Genomic DNA, 11,354 nt, shown 5'->3' on the forward strand with positions numbered 1-11,354 from the left:
CTAGGCCAGACTCTGCCTCAGTCAGGGAGAACAGTCTCCAGACTGAGTAGAAACTTAATTTGTTCAAGAGATACCTAAATGTTCTGTAGATGGCTAGTGCTCAGTGTTACTGAGAAAAGATGCCATCCTGTATAAACCAAAAAACCAAAAGACACTGCCTCCTGATTCCTGAAGGTTATAGAGATACAAACTATAGTCAAGCTGTATTCATAATTCTGCAATCACTGGATGCTGTTTACCACTCAGCATTGATTATTAGCCAAGAATAGAAATAATAGAAATGAGCCTCAGCTCAGCTACCTGATTTCAGAGCTTGTGAAATCTGATCAGAATTTTGTTTCTTATTCTAACTTTTGTGATAGGTTGTTGATCAAATGTCTGTGAACAACTATTTTCTTTATTCATGTGTATTAAATTAAAAATATTACTTATTTTACAATCGTGATATATCGTTTGTTTATTCAACACTTTCTACTTGATTTATATTAGATTTTATTTTCTGCAGTACCTGAACTTCTAAGAGTGTGTGGATCTGTTTAATGTGGGACTCGTCTGTTAAATCTGTTAGATCTTTGATGCTAAGTTGAAACAAACACAGATCTTGTGCAGCTCATCAGCCCATTTGGGGCACAGATGTCAGGCACTGGATATGTGCAAAGAGGATTGTGTGAAGTTACATATTCAGCATTAAGAAATAACTAAACTTGTTTTTTAACTAATTAAATCTGACAGAACAAGACTTAAAGAGGAGAATCCCCTGCTACTGTCATGTCATTTATAATTTAATTCATTGTATTAACATATTATACAGATGACATACAATCACTGGAAGCCAAAATTTAACTTACAAAAACGTAACAGTTTCTGACAAACATTCAGAACAATTTGACGGTGCTTCTCATGTTCAGTGTATTTACAGAGGCTTTTAAGATGTACAGAATATTTGAATACTTGTTAAATCACAAGTCTAATACCCTGCCTCACCTGAAATCACCTGCAGTTTTTTTTCAATACTATAGATGATACATATTTGCAATGCATAGTTTAATACTTCAGTGAGGTAAAGGTACATTCGGTCTGTAAAATATCTGGTAGTTTGTAGTAAAGCTCCGGCACAGCAATGTCAGTCGGTCAAAGCTCAGCTCCCCAGCTTCAGCGACTCAAACCAGCTTTGTGTCTTCAGTGTAACAGAGCCTCTGTCTGCCCGAGCTTTAACCCACTGCTCCCCTGGAGATGCTCCGTTCATGTAACCTAATAGACACATAGGAGACATCCAGAGCATGTGAATGAAACAGAACAGTATGTGTTGATTTACAGGGTTGGGGTTTATTGGCTGTGAAGTGGGTGTAATGATAAACGATGGGCTCACCAGTAACTGTGGTTTGGCCTTGACTTGTGTTGTTTTCTTCCCCATGCAGAATCATCTCCGGGCCGATCTGCACTGACGCTCCGTGGAGCTCCACCCCCGCTCTCAGGGTGGATGGGACACGCACACACACTGGCCCTGCATGAGACACAAGAATGAGGAATGAACAAAGAACAAGAAGATGACTCAAAAGAAACACATGCAGTGGTTCGTATGGTGAATAATCCTCTCGCATGTGTGTGTTTACCTTCCTGACTGTGGAGCTCAGCGCTGCCACTGTCTCCCACATAGACATCAATCCCTCCGCTGTGAGAAGAAACCTTCAGGAGACTATTTGAACCATCTGCAGAAAGTAACACAAAGCAAAACCCTCACATGTTTTGTTTTCACCAGCCACTGATAGACACCATACGTGGGCGATTATGTAATCAGTCAGCATGCTTACCTATTACTGTATCTCCAGACACGTTCTTCACGGTGGCATCGCCTTTTAATCAGTGACAGCACAAGTGTATGAGTAATAATTAATGTCAGTAAATTGCAACATACAGACAACTTGAAAGTAATAAGGATAATTGTTTCCATGTATTCCCCTGAAGACAAGCTCCTCCGTAGCAGGAAGAGATTAAAATTCTACGTGAATGATGCATTTCCTTTGCTTCACTTCATGTGACAGGGCTGTTTGCCCCTCTTGTCCAATCTCTGCCTACAGCTATGAGTTTTTGTCCAACTAATCAGTTTTATAGATTGAGATTCCCCCCTAAACAAGTACATTACAAGTCCCAGTAAGTTTGTGATAAATTGTAACCACATTGCCGTTAAATTGACAGGTTTGGATCCAAATCCAGGATTCCTGACATACCAAAGTCATGCAATTACCAATGGCTGGTGGACAGTGGAAGTTGATCCAAGTGTGTGTATAAGCAGGAAAAATGTATGGACATTTCATTTTACTGGAAACAAGTCAAAATTTATTAAATTGAAAAAAAAAAAAAAAAAGACTAGAAGAATAAGGCTATAGCTGTCAAATAACTGGAGTGTAAACTACAATATTATACTCTGAAATGTATATGTTAATATAAATTGGACAATTATGTTACTTGTGCTGTGGCTGCAGCACCAACCCCACATATGATTCCCTGTCTATTGTAGATGTTTATAGATGAGTAGTTGGAGCAGTGGATGCTACTGTTTGCTCACCATGCACATGTCCCAGTTGTACGCTCCCTGAGGAGGAGGAGATGCAGCTGGACTCGGCGTAGATGGCTTTGACCTTAAGTGGACCACGTTCTGTAGAAGCAGTCATCCTGGTGCCCTGGAGCTTCTTGACATCCACTGCCTGCAAACACACAACAGGTCAAGGCTGAAGAAGATGATTTAAACTTTTTTTTTTTCTTTAAATCCATATATCATCAAGTGAAACACACAACTCGTTGCTTTAAACACATTTAGTCAAGTTCTGTATTCAGGCCACTGCTGCCCCCTAATGTCGGCTCAGAGTGGGAGCAGACATTATGGGGGCAAGTGCTAATAACAACCAACACTGTCCTCCTTACACCGTCTCCACATGTGCTGATGTCCACGTTGCCATGGATGGTGCCCACACCTGTGATGTGGCCTCCACTGGACTGCACCTCCACCTGATGACCCTGGGATAAAACACAAACAACAGTGAGAGAGGATGAGGAGCAAGGAGTCACTCTGAGGGTTTGTGGAGCCTCTTTGGGGAGTCCTGACTCCTTAGTGTAGTGTGATGATTGTGGTGTGATTTAATTGATAATTTGGTGGTTTCATGAAGTGGCAATTAAGAAATGCTTTATCATCAGTAACATAGATGTTGTTGTGCCACCACTGACCTTGACAGAGTGCAGCAAACAGTTGCCTCTTTCTGTTTGCACCTTGCAGATGTCACACTCCATTTTCTTCACCTCTACGTTGCCTTTTCCTTGAGTGTTAATGAAGAGATCTGGCAATCACACACACACACACACACACACACACACACACACACACTGAAATTACTCATGGACACCTCACAATGACAGGTTGATGTCACTCTTATTTCCCAGGAGAAACTCACTGCTTTTGATGGGCGCAGCCAGATCAATAGTCAGGCTGCTGTCCACCCTCTCAGCGGAGATGAGGAGTTCTTTGGTCTGATCATCGTAGTGGACCCGGAGCTGATCCAGATCCACCACCTGCTGCTGCTGCTGTCCGGTGTCTGCTCCGTGGACCGTGATGAAGGCTCGGTCTGCCTCCGGGAAGGCGTGCGGGTCCAGCGGGTAGATGGAGATGCTGCAGCCGGTCAACTGAGCCCGCACTGTGCTGAAGGGGCTCACCGCCAGAGTCCACTGCTTCAGAGGGGCATGTGTTGGAGACTGAGCCCGGTCGGAGCTGGAGACGGACCGGGAGGTGTGCAGCGGACACCGGGGGGAGACCAGAGACCTGGGGGTGAGTGTGAGGGACCAGCAGCGGAGAAGTGCGACACATCCCCGCTGACTTACTGAACTCTGAATTATAGAAGCCGCCATTCAGTCAGCAGCATGTAGCCTACAACCATAACACTGTCAAACTGTGATACATTCACATAACAAAACCAGACTTCCGGTATGAGCTTTCAAATTAAAAGCGACAATTAGGCTACAATTGAGCTACAACTATTTGTCTAATAAGTAAGTGATAAAGCCTCTTCTGCCCAGTAAGTGCTCTAAAAATTAATGTATTAAGTATTTAGAAAGAGTGGGAGTATAACTTCATTCAGACCTAAAACAATGAAAATAAGCAACCTTTTAGCAATAGAATATCCTACATTTAGAGATGTGTTAAAATGTAATTTGTTGTTAATAAAAAACACATTATTTTTGTCTTTGATATAATTTATACCTTTCATAGCATGCTCATGTAGTTATTGGTATGCTATTTAGATGCAAATAATGAGTGTCAATATGGAATTCCATTGATTTTTTTTTTTCTGTGATGATGAAAAGTGTAGTTTAATAACATAATATCGACTTGTGGGTCTTATGAACCCCACGTTCCTGCCCTGTTTTATGCAACATACAGCTTCTCTCATCTGAAATACCACCTGGAAAATAAATAATCCAGGATTACCAACGACACATAAACCCTGAGTGGCCCCTTTGCTTTTCACCTTATTAATGGAAATACTGCTCTGGATGAAAGACTGGCAAATGAGTTAATGAACTATTTGACAATATTTTTTTCTTTCTTTCTTTTTTAGGTTTTTTTTTATTTTATTTTATGTTGAAAGCAAACTCTTTTACTTCTGGTCTCATTCAGTCTCACTGCTGTTATCTTGACAGACCGGATGTACGGATCTTGTATAAACATAGTCCCGCCCCTTTCTGATTCTGTCCAATCAGAAGCTCAATTTTAGCAACTCGAACGCTACGTCATCATTTCCGCAACTGCATGTTCTTACGTACCTTACGTACATGTCCCAAGATGGCTACTGAATAAGTTTGAATGTAATTGCTCAGCACCTGCAGACCAAGGTGTTTAACGGTGAAGAGAGGAAGAAGTCCTCACTTGTCTGACTTTGACAAAGAGCTGGATTCGCTCCTTTGACCAATTAAAACAACCACATTTCGAGTCGAGAAGAAAGACGCTGAAAAAGCAAACGTTACACACGTGATGCCCAGACAGGTAATGTTTTTATCTTGTGTAGGAGTTAGAAATCCCAGAAATTAGAAGAAAAAGTCGGCTGAATTTCCTCCATGTAGCCTACAAATAAAACTGCTGTGAAATCATAAAATTAACCTACTCCTATGACTATTGGGATTATGGCAATGGGCGAATTTGCCAAAATGTTGAACTATCCCTTTAAGCATTACAATAGGCTATTTACTTGAATAGCTATGTATTTTCTTTACATTTAGTCTACTTGGCCCACGTTTATCATTTGTTACTTTTTTTTTGTAGGCAAAAACCACATGTGAATTCCAATCATTAAAGTAAATTCATTTTATTTATCTTACAAAACTAACTTAATTACAAAACATCTCAGACAGCTTCAATCAAATATCAACTGGCTTTCCAGTACAGTGGCCTAATAAAAAAAAAACGTCAAAAAACAAACAATATCAGTCTCTGCTACATACAAGTCAGATTCAGGCTTAGTAGAAAAAATAACTCTTCACAAGAGGATTTCTCTCTCGTCGCTGAACAAATCCCACTCTCAAAAACAACATTATGATATTATGCGGTTATTAAAAAAAAAAAAAAAGATAATAAGGAATATAATCTTAACTATGTACATCCTCAGTTATTGTCATTAACTTGTAAACAAACCAGCAGGCTACTGCAAAATCGGCCACCACCAGGCGGCAGCGTTGTGTTAATGGTAAGAAATAACTGTGGGGAGAGTATAGTGAGTTTTTATTATTAAACTGTAAGGAGTATTTTAGGAGTTTGTGGTTGAAGTTAGTAGTTACACCCTTTTGTTTTTAATCATGCCCTAGCAGAGTCACACCCCTATGGCGTAAGGCCCTTTGGTCTGATCATCATCCTGACTCTTTTAAAGGACCGTCTGTCACTAGTGGGGTAATACTCTGTGGATATGTTGTGCCACGTCCCCCAGAAAATCCCATCCCGGACTCCCGTGTACTTTCCCACGTAGTATCTCCCATTGAGGTTTGCGGCCATGCAGGCGTCAAACCACCAGCCGGAGCTGTAATAGGCCCCGCAGTTCCCGGACGGGTATCGGTCATTGTCCCTGTCCGGGGTGGTGAACGGTCTGTTGTTGTGGTCGTAACTCCTGCTGAAGCGGAGAGCGTCACCCGCCGTCCCCGAGTATCCTCCCACCGTCAGCCGGTAGCGCAGCCGCTCGCTCGCCACCCTGAACTGGCCGTACTCTGCGTACTCCGTCACTCCGTCGAAGTCCTCCAGCTCCACCCGCAGCGCCATGTCCCTGTCCCGGGTCAGCAGGTGGATCATGTTGTTGCCCAGCCAGAACTCCCCTCCGTCCAGCTGCCCGAAGCCGGACCGGTACTCGGCCCAGCTGCGGTTGAAGCTCACGCTGCCGTCCTGTCGGCGCTGCAGGACGGTCCAGCCGCCGCCGTGCAGCTCCATGTCGCAGAAGACGGGGAAGGACTTGCCGCGGAGGTCAGGGGTCACTAGGTACACTCCGCTTTTTGTCTGTCCTCCTCGGCGTAGGTGGTCTGAGCAGTCTCTCTTCACACCGGTGACTGCGTTCAAAGAGAAAGAATCATGAAAACCTTTGTTTGACAATAAACAAACCTTCACTCACTGATTAAACGACCTTCTGTTAATACGATGCAGGTGAAATTAAAACTGCAGCTGGGATGTGACTATAAAAACGTGTTGAAAGAGGTCAATAGTGCAACAACTACTTTTCCATCATAAAAATATTCAGTGTTTTTGAAGTCCTTCTTGGCGATTTTCCACAGTGGACACATGTAATTTAAAATCTAAAACAACAACAATAACAACCAAGTGTTAAATATCAAACTTTTTTTTTTTAGGTAACTACATTTCTAGCCAGTATTTTCTAGTGTTTGTTTGATCAAACAACAGATAATTAAGCAGTGTGATGTACCCTTTAAAGAATGAGTTGAACAAATGTGATAGTCCTCTTTTGACCCACATCTGTTGCTGCATCAATAACAGGCTGTTGGTTGTTAGATTTAAATGCACTTGCAGTGTTTGAGCTCAAGCATCAAACTCAACCAAACATTCGATTGATTTACTGCTTAATTATTCACTTACTGTAAGACAGCTGTATATGTGTAACCTGTTGCATATGTGTTTTTTTTAGATGTTGGTCTATGCATACTTGCGGTTTTATCCTTAATTACCACACACACATTATGCACAAGTATGCAAATTCCTCTTTTGACACCAGACATGATGAATAGCATAAAGATGATCTCACACCACATAACTACAATAGGTTTTTCTCTAACCCCACATGTTGCTTTCAATTCAATCATACCTGTTTGCTTTTTTTTAGACACTCAAATACTAATGCACAACAGTTCCCCAGTGTTTTTTCCTCTCAGCCTAATTATTGTGATGCAATGTGACAAGAAGAAAGTAAATAATTTCATCATGAAGTTGCATCTGCCTTTTCACCTTCTTTTTAAAGCTACATTTAATTCGCATTTATCATTCTTATGCAGTGAACATTAACACAAACAAGATAAAAGTGCAAATCAATATTATTTGGTAGACAAAACTTCTCTGTGACAAAGTAAAATAATAGATCTGACCTTTAACTGGTGTATGTGTTGGCGGTCTGGGGTCGGGTCTGCTCCCTGCGTGGCTGTACTCGGGACGCTCTTTTGGCCGCCTGTCCAGGGATGGTCCATTTGGATTCAAGCTGTTGTTGAGGAAAGCAGCCACCTGGTTGATTTTCACACGCAGCTCACGTGTACTGGGAGTAGGAGACTCGGCAGCTGGGGGCTTGAGGCCAGAGGTGGCAGGAGTTGTTGACCTGAAGTCAGGGCTGAGGTTGGAGGTAGTTTGGGGGCGGTGGGAAGTGACTGAACCCGTCATTTTGCCTGGATCTGGAGTTTGTGTAGGTGTTGTTTCCTCCACATTGTTAAGTATCTTCTCTTGTAATCTGGCGTCAGCGTTAGGAGCTAGATTTAGCTTTGTTGATCCTGGAGAGGTGCTAGGCATAACACTCGGGAGGATCCCACGGATGATTTTGTTTGGTCTTGTTGTCATTGGGATCGATGACGGTTGACCGACTGTTTGTGGCCTCAGATCAGACGTGGTCCTGCTGTTTGGGCTCGTCGTGAAGCCTTGGGGGAGCGTGTCGGGGAGAGGGAAGGACTGAGTCTCCTGGCTGCTGGACGTCTTTGCACCCAGAGTGACAGCAGTCGGTTTTATGGGACCAGATGTAGGTGACATGCCAGTTTGAGAATTTTGGATGCCATCTGAAGTCGTCCCGCTGATATGAGGAGGATCTAAATCTGTTTTGGTCTTTGAGCTTGGCCTTAGTTGCACTGCTGGTTTCAGCCTTTGAACAGATGTTGCTCCTGGCTTGGCGGTAGGTCTGGTTGGTGGTCTGTGTGCAGGGGGAGGCCTTGGTTTGGGTGTTTTGTCAGAATCTACCTCGGGGATTTGATCAGGTGCAGATTTTGGGTTAAGTTTAGGCATTTGGCCAGACCAAGGTGTTTTAAGACCCTGGTTTGTTTGTGGTAGTTTGCCAGGTTTTGGCCTTACGTTTGGTTTAATCCTTTGGTCTGTTGTGGGTTCTTCAGGTTTTTGGTAACGTTTGGGTACGTGGCCATGTTTAGGGTTTTGGTTAAGAATGAGAATTTCCTGACTGGGTTCAGGTTTTTGATCAGGAGGTAGATCAATACGATCAAATGTAGGCTTTTCTCCAGGTGTTGAGTCTATGTTAGATTTAGGCTCAGGAGAAGGATTTTCATCAGAATTCCCCATTAATTCTGTCACAAACTTTTGGATATCACTTTCAGATTCACGCTCTTGAACCGGCTTTAGTTCAGACCTTTGGTTGGGTTTTGTTTTTTCTTCACTCTTTGGCTTTTTCTCAGGTTTTTGCTTTTGATTTGGTTTGTTCGTTTGAAGAGGACGATGCAGCTTTTTCTCAGGGTTTGAGTTTTGGTTACCGTTTGGGATTTCAGCAGATTCAGGATCTGTGCCGGAAACTGTTGTGTTGACAGTTACAGCTCTCTGATTAGACGTCGGTCTTTGGACAGGAGGTATAGACGTATGCTGAGATTTTGGCTGCTGATCAATTAAATTGTTTGGCTCAGTTGTATGTTTTTGGTCATGTTTAGATACTGGTTTGTTGGTGTTGTTGGTCAGATTTTGATCAGTAGTTAAATTATCAAGTGGCGCTCTCTGGTCAGGTTTTGCAATGTGGACTTGCTGAGGTCCTTTACTAGATTTTGGTTTCTGACCAGAGGTCAGTTTTGGATAAGAGGGCTTCTGCTTTGGTTTGGTTTGTTTCCGGTCATTCTTAGGGTTTTTTAGTTTCTGGTCTCCTTCAGGCTTAAGTCCAGGTTTATGCTTTTCACCAGGCTTTTCTCCCAGGCCTGGTAGAGGTTTCACGACCGTCTTAGTGTCTGAGCTGACGTTCGTTTTAGCTGTCCAGCGACTGCCATCTCTTTCTCCGAGGAATGCAGTTGTGTCTGAGTGCTGACTTTTAGTGATGGTGCTCATAGATGCCATAGTTGAGCTGACTCGATCTTCAAAGTCTGCTCCTGCTCTTGGCTCCTGTCCCAGGCCGCCCAGTGACCTTTGTGTGGCTGTTGTCGGCTTACTTACGGCCCTTAACCCTGTTTCTTCCTCACCTGTGCTTTGGGTTGGTGGTACATTTGCAGGCATTGTCATCTCTTGATTGACATCTGTGATCAAATGTGAACTGGATGAAGGAGGAGAGGGATGAGGTGATGAAGGGATCGTAGCTTTGTTTGAGTTTATGGAGTCTGGTTCTGGAGCTCGACCGAGCGAGGACTGAGGAGTCGGACTGACGGAAACAAAGTCGGCGGTCTCAGTTGCTTTGTTGGATGTTAATTCTCCATCACTGTCTCTCTGTACACTCTGGACCATTTTTTCTCCTTCTGGTTTGATCCCTCTGCCTGTCTCCCTGCCCTCTTCCTCCTCCTCCCTCTCTTTTACAGTCGTCTCTTTTCCTGCACGCCTGATGCTTTCAGTCTGTTTTAGCTTCTCATTATTTTGCTCCACTTTTATTGCCTTTTCTGTTTTCTTTTTCATGTCCTCCTTGGGCTGCTCCTGCTCCTTATTTGTATGCTTACTGTGGTCCTCAGACATCTTTATTCCATCACTGTCTCTGTCTTCTTCAGTTCGGATCTTTTTGTCTGTTTCCTTCATTTCATCTCGCCACACGTGACGGTCACTTTCTTCTATTTTCTCCTTATTTTTCATATGAGTGGTTGTCTCTCTTTCTTTTCCGTTCTCCAATTGTTCTTCTCGATCTCCCTTTGAATCCCGTTTTCTGTCTTTTTCTTTATCTGTTTCTCTCCCCGTCTCTCTGTTATTTTTTTCAGCAACCTTCCCCGTATCCGCTATTCTCTCGTTTCCACCAGCAGCTGGCTTCTCTGACTGGCCCAATTTGTCCTTTCCTTTTGCCCCTTCTGTCTGAGTTTTTCCATAATTTTCTGCCACTTTTTTCAAGGTTTCTGCTTTCTCATTTTCTTTTACAACCCCTTTATCACTCTCTCTTTCTGCCTCCCATTTCTTTCTCTCTCTCTCTTCCAAAACGGTTCCTTTCTCCAAATCAGTATTACCATCTCCTTCCATAGTGTTTTCCACTCTAACTCCGTCTGTTCCACATTCCTGTCTAAAATTTTTCAGTCTCTCAGGATTCTTCTCATTCACCCAGTTACTCTCATCCTCCTGTCCATCTGTACCTTCATTCAGCTTCACATGCTCTCTTTCAAATTGTCTTCCACACTCTCTCTCAGTTTGGCTTACTGTACAATCTGCACACATCTTCCTCAGTTGATCCACATTGTCTTTCAGCTTCTGCAGATCCTTCATGATCTTCTCCAGCTCTCCGAGCTGCTTTGGCAAGTGAACAGTCAGTGGAGGCAGACTGAATAGGTAGGGGCATGTGCTCTCATCCTGACCCTCTCTGCACTGCCCCTCACTTTGCAGTGTTGCAGCGCAGGGTCCAAATCCCTTATCCCCCACAAGGTCTCCTTCCCCAGAGTCTGCTATGGTCCAAGAGAGGCTCAAGAAGGCCAGCAGGGTCCCACGTATGCACAGTGCTGTTAACCTCATCGCGTCCTGAGAGAAAAGAGTAAAATGAGAGCCAGGAGAGAGTGTAAAAAAGATCCACCTCAGTTTGTGAAGCAGCACAGTGACAGCGAGAGGAGGAGGTAAGGTGGGTGGGAGGGAGAAGAGGAGGGAGGGGGAGCTGATAGAGCTGCTTAGTGAAAAGCAAGTCTGTGAGAGAAACAAGGATTGAGATGCTTTGGGAGGGAAACGGTGAAGAAAAAAACAGGGT

General features: G+C 43.4%; 2 protein-coding genes across 2 annotated transcripts; both read right to left on the minus strand.

Moving 5' to 3' along the window:
• Nucleotides 1-800: 800 nt before the first annotated feature.
• On the minus strand, nt 801-3,921 carry fam185a (family with sequence similarity 185 member A). Its single transcript, XM_083972925.1, has 8 exons — nt 3,447-3,921; nt 3,223-3,332; nt 2,923-3,015; nt 2,567-2,705; nt 1,812-1,853; nt 1,614-1,709; nt 1,370-1,504; nt 801-1,251 (listed from the first exon to the last, which is right to left on the minus strand). The coding sequence occupies exons 1-8, from the start codon at nt 3,895-3,897 to the stop codon at nt 1,139-1,141; spliced, it is 1,179 nt and encodes a 392-aa protein (XP_083829051.1). The 5' UTR covers nt 3,898-3,921; the 3' UTR covers nt 801-1,138.
• Nucleotides 3,922-5,605: 1,684 nt separating this feature from the next.
• Nucleotides 5,606-11,128, minus strand: LOC310987342 (uncharacterized protein; the record flags this gene model as incomplete). The annotated part of the gene is made up of 3 exons (XM_083973539.1): nt 5,606-6,573; nt 7,618-10,324; nt 10,580-11,128. 3 exons carry the CDS (start codon nt 11,126-11,128, stop codon nt 5,861-5,863), a joined length of 3,969 nt encoding a protein of 1,322 aa, XP_083829665.1. The 3' UTR covers nt 5,606-5,860.
• Nucleotides 11,129-11,354: the final 226 nt, after the last annotated feature.

This window comes from Trachurus trachurus (assembly GCF_905171665.1).
Source record: "Trachurus trachurus genome assembly, chromosome: 6".
Taxonomy (NCBI): Eukaryota; Metazoa; Chordata; class Actinopteri; order Carangiformes; family Carangidae; genus Trachurus; species Trachurus trachurus.